Source organism: Benincasa hispida, chromosome 2 (genome assembly GCF_027475165.1).
Source record: "Benincasa hispida cultivar pf3 chromosome 2, pf3_genome.v1.1, whole genome shotgun sequence".
In the NCBI taxonomy this organism is placed as follows: Eukaryota; Viridiplantae; Streptophyta; class Magnoliopsida; order Cucurbitales; family Cucurbitaceae; genus Benincasa; species Benincasa hispida.
Genome location: NC_143479.1, coordinates 9,778,088 through 9,792,094, shown reverse-complemented (window position 1 = coordinate 9,792,094; position 14,007 = coordinate 9,778,088). Strand labels below are relative to the sequence as shown.

The window sequence follows — 14,007 nt, the reverse complement described above, 5'->3', positions numbered from 1 at the left end:
CTTCATGTTCCAAGATACCTATCAGAAATTGAGGATTGTTGTTTAACAAAGTTTAACTGTTGATCTAGTTATCTTTGCTGAATTCTGATTGGAGCTGTATTCTGAAAAGTACTCAACTACATATGGATTTATTAGAACCTTTTATAGCATTTCGTCGAGTTCTACTTCAGGTTTTGAAAAGTAAGGATTGTATGGTGCAACATCTTTTGCAATCTGCTTCCACCCTTCGCAAGGTACATAATACAATACCATCTGGAAGCTGCAATTTGGTTCAATTTTCTGATCTATAGTTTTTTAATTTTCAGGGATCTAGATATTCTCAAGCGGCTGACGCCTTACATGAGTTAAAGTCTCTCTGTCTTCGAGAGGCAGAAGAGAACTCAGCACTGTATTGGCTTGGAAGGGTACACAACTTCTATTCCTCGTCAATGTTGTTGAACTTGGCAATGTCTAATATTTTGTTCAATCATGTGCATGATACTAAAGTGATGATGGTTTTCTTTTTACGGGATCCAAAAGAGATACTAAATTATTCACTTCGTTGTTTGCACAAGCAGCTTGAAGAAGCAAAGCTGTTGCGTGCCCAAGGGCAGCACTCAATGGCAATTAGCCTTGCAGAACATGTTTCGCAACACTTCCAATCCAGTGAGGAAGCTTCAGATGTATTACGCTTGGTGGGGAAGTGGCTAGCTGAAACTAGATCGAGCAAGTAATATATTCTTTCCATGAATTAAGGAAGTTACATCTTTCAATTGTCTTGATTTATTTTATTAGATTTTATTTTGGTGATAAGAAATGAGAGAAGCCTTTTGTACCAGTATCGTTATTTAACTGTAAGCTCTTTCTGTGTATGGCTAAGTACAGTTCAAGAACTATTCTAGAGAAGTACCTAAAACCGGCAGTATCTCTTGCTGAGGGTCAGGAGTTCCTTACTAAGAAATCAGTTGGGAGACAGAGCCAGACTCATTTTCATCTTGCACATTATGCTGATGCTTTGTTTAGGAGTTATGAAGAAAGACTCAACTCTAATGAATGGCAAGCAGCAATGCATCTGAGGAAGCATAAGGTAGTGACTCAAGTAAAATATGGAATCAAGCGTCAAAGGAACTTATAATGAACTATTATTTATCATTTTTACCAACATCTTATGGCCTTGCAGACAATGGAGTTGGAAGCACTCATTAGACGACTAAAAAGTTCAACAAAGGTTCATCCCTCCCTTCTCTCAGTCTTGAAACTATTGGCCCACTATATTACTGGTTGGCTTGGGTTTTAAAGACATGCTCTTTAATGTGTATACATATATTTTGTCTTATTTTGTCATTTCACTTCTGTGCATTCAGTAAATATTATTGAACACGTTGATCAAATCAGGACCAACCATGTTAAATCACCTTTAGATGCCTGTTTGATAATGATTATTTATTATTTATTATTTATTGATTATTTATTTTATTTTCTTTTTTTGTGAGGTCTTGTGAGAAGTGATAATGTTAGACCAGAATATGAGAGAACTCCTCACTCATTCTATACACGAGTTCAATATATGAATATACATGGAAGCCCTAAACTCGGTAGAATTACAATAAAGGACAAAAGACTAATAAGCTCTTATATTTACATATATACTATAACAAGAAGTTCCTAAATAAACAATCAGGTGTTATTAATTTTCACTTTTGAAAAGATACTTGGATCTGTTTATTTTTGTTTTGGAAAATTGATATGGAAAACCAAAAGAACATTAGTAAATGAGCATAATGTTCAGAGAGAGAAAATTATTATCAAACTAACCGCAAGATATTTGGTCATCACTGAACTTTTTGTTGCTATATCTATGGGGAGATATATTACCTTTTGTTGGTTTATTCTCAGTAAATGTCAGTGGTAAATATTTATGTCAGCTGTAATAATCTATCGTTCATTTTATTCTTATTCTTCTTTTTTTTTCCTCGTACTGGGACTTCCCCCCTATAATAAGATGGTTTCTTTCCTTTTCTCTTTCTTTTTTGTTTATGCTATAGGAATACGAATATTATGTTCCTTTCAAAGTTAGACCTCTATATAACAATATTTTATCTGCACTTCAATATAGGGAGAGAAGACTGACTTTACAGTGAAAATACAAGAATTACAAAAGCAACTTTCCATGGACAGGGAAGAGGCAGACAAATTGCAGGTATTTTGACATTTTACAGTTGAAAAGTATCCTAATTAAGCTTCTCTTTCATACTTTACGTTCAGTTTGTGATTTGGCTGTGTGAAATGTTGAACTTTTCTAATATGAACATAACCTTGTTTGATAATTTATAAATTGTGGATATGTTGTTTTGTGTTTTTGTCCATTTTTTGAAGCATGGACGAGGACACAGACGTTTTAACTGATAATTCAATATATTTAGACATGAAATAAGAGACGTACTCAAAAATCATTATCGTTGCTCTCTTTATATTGACATAAATATACACGCCTATGTGTGTATGTGTTAAAGATTTTAGAATTCAGAGAGTTTTGGCAATTCTTCCTTCCCTTTATAAAGGAATCCATGTTTATCTAATTTACTGATATTTTAAAAAAAAAATAATGTAATTTTTATTTTCTTTTCTTTTCTTTTTTTTTAATATTTAATGATAAGAACTCTTTATGGTAAATGAGCGTATGAGAGTAGATTAAGCAGTAGTTTGCTATGTAAGCAGAGGGTTAAGGCTTTTCTGTGTATCATAGAAGCCAAGAAGCCCGTTGCTGATCCATGGACATGTCACCCAAAATAGAATCCATGCTTCATGTCTTCATGTTTCTATGGAACTTTAGGCTCTTTGTTTCTATATGCTGTTGGAATATCTGTTATTTAGGAACATTTATGTAAATATTCATTGTCAATACTTTTCTTTGTTATTTTCCTTCCTTATTTGTACTGGGTATCTCTTCTATGATATAAGAACTATGTTGCAATATCAAAATAGATCAATATATTTTTTACCCTCTCAAAAGATAGGCAAGTCCAACAAAGTCTGTTTTTTTTTTTTTTTTTCCTGCAATTTTTGTCAGGATGACCGAGACAATTTTCTCAGCCTAGCATTAGAAGGATATAAACGATGCTTGGAGGTTGGTGACAAATATGACGTGAGAGTGGTATGTACTACTTGTCCAGTTCTCTATTCAAGATAAAGTCAATAGGTTAACTAAAGTTTTCTTTCTTCATCAATTGGACATACTGATTCCAGGTGTTTCGACTAGTTTCATTGTGGTTCAGCCTTTCTTCTAGGCAAAATGTCATAAATAACATGCGGAGCACAATTGCTGAGGTATATCGACAATTTTTTTGGTTAGATGCATTATTACAGTACACTTCTCAGTTCTCACGTAGTTTTTATATGAAATATAAGCTGCTAGTAGTTAAAACAGTTCTTCCTGTTATTTTGAGAATTTAATTCATGTCATATCCCAGGAAAAGAAAGGAGTGTTTAATATAATTTGAACATCCTGTAGGTTCAGTCGTATAAATTTATACCTCTGGTTTACCAAATTGCTTCAAGAATGGGCTGCGCAAAGGATGGTCAAGGACCAAACAATTTTCAGGTTCTTGAGGGAGTGGTTAGGTCTCTTTTGGCATTTGTTGTTTGGGTTGATCAGACCTTCAAACTGTGCAGGTAGCCTTGGTTTCTCTCGTAAAAAAAATGGCTATAGACCATCCATACCACACTATATTTCAGGTATTTGACTTAATTTTTACTGCCTATGCTTTTTTTTACATTGCTGTGTAGCCTAAAAAAATAATCGAACAAACAAAAATGATTCCCTCTGATTTCTGCAGCTTCTTGCCCTGGCAAACGGTGACCGTGTTAAAGACAAACAACGCAGCAGAAACTCATTTATTGTGGATATGGACAAAAAATTTGCAGCAGAGTATCTATTAAAGGAGCTGTCATCCAACCATGGAGCTCTGATTAGACAGGTATTTCATGGAACCGTGACTTTTTCTTCAATATATGGTTCTATTTGAAACTTGACACACATATTTATATAAATTAAGCCTATGAACATAGGTCAAGCAAATGGTAGAAATCTATATCAAGCTTGCAGAACTGGAGACAAGGAGAGAGGTATGTCATGAAAATTTGCGACTATGCTTCTTTCTACCCTGGGATAAGAAGTCCTACTTGGTTCACTTTTCAATATTTATCTACGACCTTCTGTGAAGAAATAGTGATGATTTCCTTGACTCAATCGCAAAAGCAGGATACTAATAAAAGGATGATGCTTCCAAGAGAACTGCGTAGTCTTCCGCCATTGGAACTTGTAGGTGCTTCTCGCTCCATTTCTTAGGTTCTTAGGGTGTTAGGTTAATGCACGTAGTTTATATGTTTCTTGATCCTAACGGTAATCTAATTACTTTTTCTGGGAATTAGGGGATTACTCTTTATAGTTTATCGGGTAAAATTTAATCTATTTGAAGACCTTTTGGGGGCGTTTGGTGCGTAGGTTTGGAATGCTAAGCCTGTGGGTTAGGCTGGGAGGTTTAGGTAGTTTGAGTTTAAGAAACCTGTGTTTGGACTGCAGGCTTAGGAAGTCTGGAAATGAAGTGCAGATTTATAAATTTTGAGTTTGTGAAATATTTTCTTGTATTTAATCAGTGATTAGATTTTAGATTAGTTCATACTTGTCATATTAATTATTTTATGTATCCAAATCTATGTAATAGCACTACAATTAAAATTTAATACGGAATTTTGTATCTTATATTATTGAAAAAAAAAAAAAAAAAAAAAAAAAAAGGAAGAGTTGGGGAAATTTTCATAGATAGAGAAAAAATGTGAAACTATTTGCATAAATAGCAAAAAGAATACTGATAGGTACTGATAGACTTCTATTAGCATTTATCGGTGAAAAACTTCTATCAGTTTCTATCACCGATAGATTTCTATCAGCCTCTATCAGTCTCTACTATCAAAGAACATTAAAATTTTGTTATTTTGTGTAAATAGTTTCCCTTATTTTTCTATTTTTGAAAATCCCCCGAAGAGTTATCTAATGAAATAATGTTCTCATCTTTGTAAAACTCGTGGGAATATGAATAAGATTTATTTATAACACATTTGTATATAAGTTAAAGCTCCTTGTCATGTTTTCCTAATTGCGTTTCTATGTGGCATTTTAGTACACCCTTTTCAAACCTCATATCTTCGAGCTTATATGTCTTAACTAGTTAAGTCATGCGAAGATTGACAATTTTAATACTCTCTTTTCTTCGTAGTAAAATCTTTGAAATTTTCTTCCTCCTTGTATTTGACCATCAGGTACCTGTGGTGACGGCTACCTTTCCAGTTGACCGAAGTTGTCAATATCAGGAAGGTTCCTTCCCATATTTCAAAGGCTTGGCTGATACAGTTAGGTATGTAGTTTTTATTCTGTCCTGCAGACTTGCTTAATGAATTGTGGTTTGGAAGTTATTTGTGGCATCCAGAAAAATTCATCGACTAATTTTTAAAATTTAAAAAATATATAAATATATCTATATATATGCAGGATTATGAATGGCATAAACGCTCCCAAAGTGATTGAATGCGAAGGTTCAGATGGCCACAGATACCGACAACTTGCAAAATCAGGAAATGATGATTTGCGACAAGATGCTGTAAGATTTCAGTGATGAAATTTTGATACCATTGGAATCCCTAATACTTCTATTAGAAATGTAAACTAGGCATGTTACATGATGATAGGTTCTGAAATTAGCATGCTTCCCATGATTTTTTTCAAGATTCCTATTTTATGCACAAACTATTAGGATTTGAACCTATGGACCTATGTTGTTTGTCCATTTTATGGACAGCATATTTGTTAAATTAAAACCTTACGAGAATAAGGGAGAAAACTGGATATCTCTAACTATATTAATCTTAAATTATTTGGTGGAGGCCTCCTTGAGGTTAAGGATTCATATTCAGGCTCTTGCACAATTTATTCATGTTAAGAACAAGGGTCGGGAAGGGTGATAAGGGGTCCCCTTGGCATTTTAGCGACGAAAAAATGTCTCTCTCCCCTCCCTCCTCCCTCTCCCCTCCCGTCCCAACTCAGCCTCCCACCCCCTCCTCTTCCCATCCCGTCGGTACTTACCATGTCTCCTCACCCTAACCGCACCCCTTTCCCTCCTGTTTCCCTCCTCTCTTTCACTCTCTGGCGGTTTTCCTTCCCTCGGCTTTCTGTGTTTTGTGTCTGTGCGCTTTTCTGCCATGGAGATCAAAAGTTGTAGCATTCTTGATCATTTTTTCTGTATGTGGCAAGAGGGACCCGGGTTCCTCGTGGAAGATTTGAAAAGAGGCCAAACCATGTTCCTTTCTATGGTCTCAGCCCTGTGGCTTAAAGAAAGTTTTAGAAGACTTCTGTTTGGCCCAACATTTGAATTCTTTTTACTAAAGGAAAGAGTAGACCAGAGTTTCATTCGTTTAGCCAAATTTTGAGTTAAAGATAAGTGGTTTGTAGAGTGTGCAGTGTGTCACAATCGCTCTTTCGGAAGCTTCTCTTAGCGATTGTGCGGCACTTGTTCCCGCTCACGAACAAGCCAGCCAACTCGATTACGGACTGCCGATGGCACACCGAGTGCCTCTTGCAACCTCCACCCCCGTTTTAGGGAAAACGGTTTTAGAAAACGGGTTTAGAGAAAAGGTTTTCGTAAGAAGATTTGTGAGTGTGAATAAAGAAAGAAAGATTGTAGTAGACTAGAAAGCAATAAGCAACAACAACGGCTTTATAGAGTACTACTCCGGGTATGAGGAAATGATGGTTAGTCTTATCCCCATATAGTGCATTCTGAACAAAAAGCCAACTGGCGCCCTTGCATATGCAAAAGGGCGAGTGGTCACTTACAATGAAAATGTAAAGAAAGCAAGCTAACTAAACTAATACAATACAGGATATGAAAGTAAGCTAGAAGGGGGTTGGATTGGGCATGCGGCCATGGGCAACAGGCCCTGGACAAGCATGACCGTTACATTCTCCCCCACTTAATTGGTTGACGTCCCCGTCAACCGACCTTGTTCAAAACCTGCAATGGCTGGAGCTGCATTCTTCAAGTCTTCGGCCCGCTCCCAACTGATCTCTTCGTCGGAGAGATCCTTCCATTTCACTAAGAACTCTGTCAGTTCTCGTCTGGGTCTTCCAATACGGCGCGTACGTTTATCCAGGATTTGTGCAACTTCTTTCTCAGCAGAACTCTTCATCATGACCGGTGGGCGCCTTAGCATGTTTCGCTGTTCATCCTCGGGATCGGGATGATAGGGCTTCAGGATACTCACATGGATGACAGGATGAATCTTCATCCATGAGGGTAACTGAACCCTGTATGAGGTTCTCCCGACCTTCTCAATTACCTCCACTGGACCTTCATATTTCCTTACTAGCCGTTGGTCTCTCTGGCCTCGGAAACGAAACTGTTCCGGTCGTAGCTTGATCAGGACCTTGTCCCCAGCTTGAAACTCAAGGGCCCTCCGCTTCTTATCAGCCCACTTCTTCATCCTCTTCGATGCTCTTTCTAGGTAGGCGCGAGCGATCTCAGAGGTTTTGCTCCACTCTTTAGTGAAGTTATGTGCCTGAGGACTTTTGCCTGCATAAGGGTGGTCCACCAAGTGTGGCATGAGTGGCTGTCTGCCGCACACCACTTCGAAGGGCGTTTTTCCGGTCGCGGAACTCTGTTGGCTATTGAAGCTGAACTGAGCCACATCTAACAACTGGACCCAGTTCTTCTGCCTAGCGTCGATAAAGTGACGCAGATATTCCTCGAGCATACTGTTGAAGCGTTCCGTCTGACCGTCAGTTTGGGGATGATAGCTAGAGGAGATATTCAGTGATGATCCCAATATTCTGAACAATTCTGTCCAGAATGTCCCAGTGAATCTTCCGTCCCGATCGCTAACAATGCTCATGGGGACACCCCATAATTTCACGATGTGTTTGAAGAACAGCTGAGCAGTCATCACGGCTGTGCACATTTTCGGCGTTGGGACGAACGTGGCATATTTCGAGAACCGGTCGTTGATAACAAGGACCGATTCAAACTCTCCCACCTTGGGCAAATGGGTGATGAAGTCGAGAGACACACTCTCCCACGGTCTAGAGGGCACAGGTAGGGGTTCCAGCAGACCCGCTAATTTCGCCCTTTCAACCTTATCTTGTTGGCAGACAAGGCAAGTCTTGGTAAATTGCATGACATCGTCTCGAAGACTTGGCCAATAGTAGCCTTGCTTCAGAAGGGCATAAGTCCTCTGCCAACCATTATGTCCTGCCCACGGTGTGTCGTGACACTCCTTCATCAGCGACCTTCGTAACTCCCCGGACCTGGGGATGTAGAGGCGATTGCCTTTGGTGTATAGTAGATCATCTTCCACCCAGAACTGGCGTGTCTTCCCCTCTCTGGCCAACTGTAAGATGGCCTGCGCCGCTGTATCATTTGTCAAGTGAGTTTTGACAGTTTCTCATACTGTTGCACTCAACGTACTTGCTTGTAGGCGGGCGAACATGCACAGGGCCGCATGTTCGCTCTTTCGGCTAAGAGCGTCAGCCGCTTGGTTACTTTTCCCCGGTCTATGTTCGAATTGGAAGTCGAACTCCGCTAGACATTCCTGCCACCGTGCCTGTTTCGACGACAACTTCGGTTGGTTGAAGAAGTGACAAATGGAGTTATTGTCGGTCTTGACCACGAACTTGGCCCCCAAGAGATACTGTCTCCAGGCCCTCAAGCAGTGAACTACTGCTAACATCTCTTTCTCGGAGGCGGCATACCTCCGTTCGGCATCATTTAGTTTTCTACTCTCATACGCGATGGGGTGTCCGTCTTGGAGGAGAACACCGCCCAACGCGAAGTCAGAAGCATCAGTCTCTACTTCAAATGGCTTGGTCACGTCGGCAATTCCGAGGACCGGCCCCTCAATCATCACTTTCTTCAAGCCCTCAAAGGCGGCTTGACATTCAGGAGTCCAGCTCCATTGGCTATCCTTCTTCAACAGTTCGGTTAATGGCCCTGTTCTTCTCGAGAATCCTTCTACGAACCGCCTATAGTAGTTGGCTAGTCCGAGGAAGGATCGTAGTTCGGTCACGGATGATGGTACCCTCCAGTCTCTAATTGCGGCCACCTTGCCCTCTTCCATACCAATCCGACCACACTCAATCACGTGGCCGAGGAAATTTATGCGCTCTTGGGCAAAGGAGCACTTCTCTCTCTTTACATACAACTGATTTCTCCTCAGCTTTTCAAAGACTAGTTGGAGGTGACGCCGATGGTCCTCCAACGAGGCACTATAGACCACAATGTCATCAAGATATACTACGACGAATTTGTCGAGGTATTCATGAAACACTTGGTTCATTAGGGTACAGAACGTTGCTGGAGCATTGGTGAGGCCAAAGGGCATCACGAGGAATTCGAAGACTCCATATCTCGTGACACAGGTCGTCTTGGGTTCGTCTCCTTCAGCAATTCGAACCTGATAATATCCAGACCGTAGGTCCAGCTTCGAGAAATACTTAGCACCGTGAAGCTGATCAAATAAGTCAGTGATGATAGGAAAGGGATATTTGTTGCGGACTGTGAGCTTATTCAAGGCCCGATAGTCGATGCACAACCAGAGGCTCCCATCCTTCTTCTTCTGGAACAGTACTGGGGCTCCATAAGGAGCCTTTGCCAGTCTAATAAATCCTGCCTCTAACAACTCGTCTAACTGTTTCCGAAGCTCAGCCAATTCTGGCGGGGCCATCCGATATGCATTCTTGGCAGGCGGCTTTGCCCCTGGCAACAACTCAATCTCATGGTCAATCTCCCTTCGTGGGGGTAAGGACTTGGGCAGGCTTTTCGGCATGACGTCCCGATACTCTTCCAAGACAAATAGAACGTCTTGGGGGATCTCCTCTTCAGTGGACTCAACTGATTTTATCGGGATGGCCATGAACGTGGGTTCGTCGTGGGCCAGGCCCCTCTTCAATTGGAGGGCTGAGATCATTCTCACCCCATTTGGCTGCTTGATACTGGCTTGGACTACGGTCGGTGTAGATCCGATAATGACTAAGCATTTGGCAAGGGGCATTGGTATGACTTTATGTTCAAGCAGAAATTCCATTCCCAGTACCACGTCGAAATCATCCATCTTGACAATTACGAAGTCAACGAAGCCCTTCCAATCTCCTAACTTCACTGGAGTTCTCTTCGCTATCCCCGTAATTGGTAGGGCTGCGGAATTCACAGCTTTCATCTTCCCTGCATCTCTTTCCCAATTCAAGTTCAGGCGGCGAGCTTCCCTTTCAGCCATGAAGTTATGGGTAGCCCCAGAGTCAACCATCGTGGTTTTGGCCGATCTTTGGTTGACCCAAGCGTCCACATACATGAGACCTTTCTCTAGTGGCTCCGTCGCCTTTCCCATATTCTTCTGAAGTGCAGATAGGAATTTCAATGCCCCCATCCTGGGATTCTCAATTTCTGCCACTGGCTCGGTTACCGTCTCTTCCAGTTCAGCCTTGTCTTCGGAGGTAGAGGCCAATGTGGCTTGAAAAGCATTGAACGCAGTTCGATTTGGACATTCGCCCGCCCTGTGTGGCCCTCTACATATGAAACAAGATAGGGGGCGATTGTAATTGTTATGCTGTTGTGGCGGCCCCCGCCAGTTGTTTCCTGATCTCGGTTGGGATGATTTACGGTCCCCCCTGTGTTCTTGTCTCCTCCCCCAGGTCTGGGAGGACTGGAACGGCTGTTTCTGTTTCCCCCATTGGAGGAAGTTGATTGTTTCCTCACATCTTGTGAGTCAGTGCTAAGGTCGTACAGCCGTTCAGCTGCCGCGTAGGCAGAGGGGAGATCCTGTACTCTCTGTTCATATAGTTTTGATTTTGCCCACGGTTTCAGCCCTTCCACAAAGCAAAAGACCTTGTCTTTTTCAGACATATCTCGTATGTCCAACATGAGTCCTGCAAACTGTTTTACATAGTCCCTGATGTTACCTGTTTGCTTTAGCTCTCGAAGTTTTCGTCGAGCCAAGATCTCGACATTTTCAGGGAAGAACTGCGAACGAAGTTCTTGTTTCAATCTATCCCAAGTATCAATAGTGCAGCGTCCTTCCTGTATGTCTGTAAATCGTGATCTCCACCACAATTTCGCATCTTCAACTAGATGCATCGTTGCTATTGTGACTTTCGACTCTTCAGTCACTGTGTTCGTCGCCTTGAAGTATTGCTCAAGGTCGAAGATAAAATTTTCCAGGGCTTTCGCTTCTCGCACCCCACAGAAGGGTTTCGGTTCTGGGATTTTTATTCGGCTCACTGCCATTGCTCCCCCAGATGGGGCTTGGTTCCCTACCGCTCGGATGGTGAGATTCACTCTAGCACTCACATCCGCTATCTCGGCTCTGACGACATCCAGGGCCGATCGAAAGTCTTCAGATAAATCGGTTACCATCTGAAGTATTGCTTTTTGGGAGCTGTCCAGCTCTTCGACACGCTCCTCTATGTGGGCAACAGAGCCCGAGGAGCTATCGCCTCGTTCAAAGCTGCCGGACCGTACTGTCTTGGTCTCGAGGGTCTCTACCCTCATCATCAATTCTCTGACGGGTAATCCGTCTAGGCGGCCTACCACCGCATCAATTCCATCGGCTTTCTCGGCAACTTCTTGTAGCCGAGTCTCAAGGAAACGAACATTATCTAGGACCTCTCTCAGGTAGAGCATTTGTTCTTCCATCTCTACCAATCTGTCCACATGGGACTTGTTCAGGTTCTTCGTCGCCGACATGATCACTGATCTTCCCTCTATAAGCCAACCTGGCTCTGATACCAACTGTCACAATCGCTCTTTCGGAAGCTTCTCTTAGCGATTGTGCGGCACTTGTTCCCGCTCACGAACAAGCCAGCCAACTCGATTACGGACTGCCGATGGCACACCGAGTGCCTCTTGCAACCTCCACCCCCGTTTTAGGGAAAACGGTTTTAGAAAACGGGTTTAGAGAAAAGGTTTTCGTAAGAAGATTTGTGAGTGTGAATAAAGAAAGAAAGATTGTAGTAGACTAGAAAGCAATAAGCAACAACAACGGCTTTATAGAGTACTACTCCGGGTATGAGGAAATGATGGTTAGTCTTATCCCCATATAGTGCATTCTGAACAAAAAGCCAACTGGCGCCCTTGCATATGCAAAAGGGCGAGTGGTCACTTACAATGAAAATGTAAAGAAAGCAAGCTAACTACGCTAATACAATACAGGATATGAAAGTAAGCTAGAAGGGGGTTGGATTGGGCATGCGGCCATGGGCAACAGGCCCTGGACAAGCATGACCGTTACACAGTGCAGTGTGGCCAGCCTCAGGGGGAAGAAAGAACATCCACATTCCGTTTGGTGATGACAAATCTGGATGGCAAGAATTCAAGGACATGATTGAAGCCAGCATACACATCTTCAAAGAGCCCCCTGTTCAACAAGTAAGTTCTTCCTCCTGTAAACTCCCTTCTGAGTTAGTTCAGGTCAATAACTCTCGATCAGCCACCTCCTCCCCCTTCCCTCCTTCTCTTGGATCATCAAGAAAGAAGTTATTCAGAGGTGTTAAAAGGGAAAAAGGAGCTCCCTCATCTGGTTTCTAAGCCACCAAAGTTTAATGCATATTCGCATGAGATGTCCCCTGTTCAGGTGTTGGGAGAACAGAGCAAGAACTCCTTTTGGATTCAAAAGGATCATGAAGTATTCAAAGAAGACTTTAGTAGTTTATGGATCATCTCAAGACTCATGGTTTTTAACGATTGGAAGGAAATTACAAAAGAGTTAAGTGAGGCCTTCAATTCCATTGTAACTATAAATCCCCTGTTTGCAGATAAAGCTTTAATTAAGGTCAGTAATGGTGATCTAAATGATCTAGTTATATACCCGGGCAAGTAGCAGTTAGTTGGTTCTTATCATTTGACGTTCGAAAAATGGAATCCGTCAAGGCATGGCAGACCCTTAGTAATGAAAGGATTTGAGGGCTGGTTATCAATCAAGAATCTTCCACTGGACTATTGGTGTAGAAACACGTTTGAAGCCATAGGTGCTTACTTTGGGGGATTGGAATCGATAGCTTCAGAAACTCTCAACCTCACTAATTGTTTAGAAGCCAAAATTCAAGTTAGACGAAACCTCAGTGTTTTCATGCCGGCAACTATTGAAATTAAGGATGAAAATCGTGGCAATTTTTACTTAAATTTTGGTGATATTGAATGTTTAGACCCTCAGTGGTTTCATGCTGGCAACTATTTTCAGTACTGATCTTTGGTGTACCATGGTTTCTTACAGTGCTCACAGATTGGTGGTGACTTTCCATTCTGTTTGTCGCTCTCTGATCCAGAGGACTTGGTCCCAAACGTAGCAGAGTCTAAATGGGTGGTGCTAGTGCCACTCATAGCATTGGTTCTGTCCTCTTCTAATCTGACTTCTGAGCACGCTTCTAAGAGTAAGGTCTATACTTTTTTTGGACATGAAACAAACCACTTCATCAAGATAATGAAAGGTGTTACAAGTGAATGAAAGGAAACAAACATAAAGAGCAAACAATCCAACACACTAAAAAGCGCAAAAAGGACCAGCAAATGCACCAGGACATCTCAACTAGGTTGACACCTCCCTAGCATTCTCGTCATCTCCTAGAAGGACTAGAATTCCATAGCTAAGTACAATATAAAGAAAACCTTGCATATGACAAGGCTTACAATTGAAAGATAGACTAAAAATTAATAACCATCTCTAGGCTGTTACAAAATCAAGAGAGCGGGAAAATGAAGGCATTCCAATTGAGGTTGATGTCTTGTATAGAGAAGTCTTGAAAAGCTTTGGAAAGAGAGCACCAAAAGGAGGCATTGATATAGGCGATATCAAATTTAAAGGAGCTAATAGAAGCTTTGTCTTGAAACACTCTTTGATTCCTTTCGAACCAAAGTTCTGATAATAAAGCTTTAACTGCGTTGGTCCAAAGTAATCTTGGCTTCTTCTTCAAATATGGGCCAATCAAGAGTT

At 41.4% G+C, this 14,007-nt stretch overlaps 1 protein-coding gene across 7 annotated transcripts in view; it reads left to right on the top strand.

Annotated features, from left to right (window-relative positions):
- ATM (Serine/Threonine-kinase ATM-like protein) overlaps window positions 1–14,007 on the top strand; it is a 150,700-nt gene that overhangs the window by 117,174 nt on the left and 19,519 nt on the right. For 4 of the 7 annotated variants that reach the window (XM_039022968.2, XM_090310607.1, XM_039022967.2 and 1 more), the window contains 15 exons: window positions 69–233; window positions 306–404; window positions 558–709; window positions 865–1,066; window positions 1,160–1,207; window positions 2,096–2,179; window positions 3,050–3,133; window positions 3,226–3,306; window positions 3,491–3,580; window positions 3,652–3,714; window positions 3,816–3,956; window positions 4,048–4,104; window positions 4,241–4,300; window positions 5,299–5,393; window positions 5,528–5,636. In XM_039022968.2, the coding sequence (XP_038878896.1) occupies window positions 69–233; window positions 306–404; window positions 558–709; window positions 865–1,066; window positions 1,160–1,207; window positions 2,096–2,179; window positions 3,050–3,133; window positions 3,226–3,306; window positions 3,491–3,580; window positions 3,652–3,714; window positions 3,816–3,956; window positions 4,048–4,104; window positions 4,241–4,300; window positions 5,299–5,393; window positions 5,528–5,636 (1,530 nt within the window). Of the gene's footprint in view, window positions 1–68; window positions 234–305; window positions 405–557; window positions 710–864; window positions 1,067–1,159; window positions 1,208–2,095; window positions 2,180–3,049; window positions 3,134–3,225; window positions 3,307–3,490; window positions 3,581–3,651; window positions 3,715–3,815; window positions 3,957–4,047; window positions 4,105–4,240; window positions 4,305–5,298; window positions 5,394–5,527; window positions 5,637–14,007 lie in introns of those variants that run through there. The other 3 variants (XR_005480102.2, XM_039022969.2, XR_005480103.2) reach the window with 3 other exon arrangements.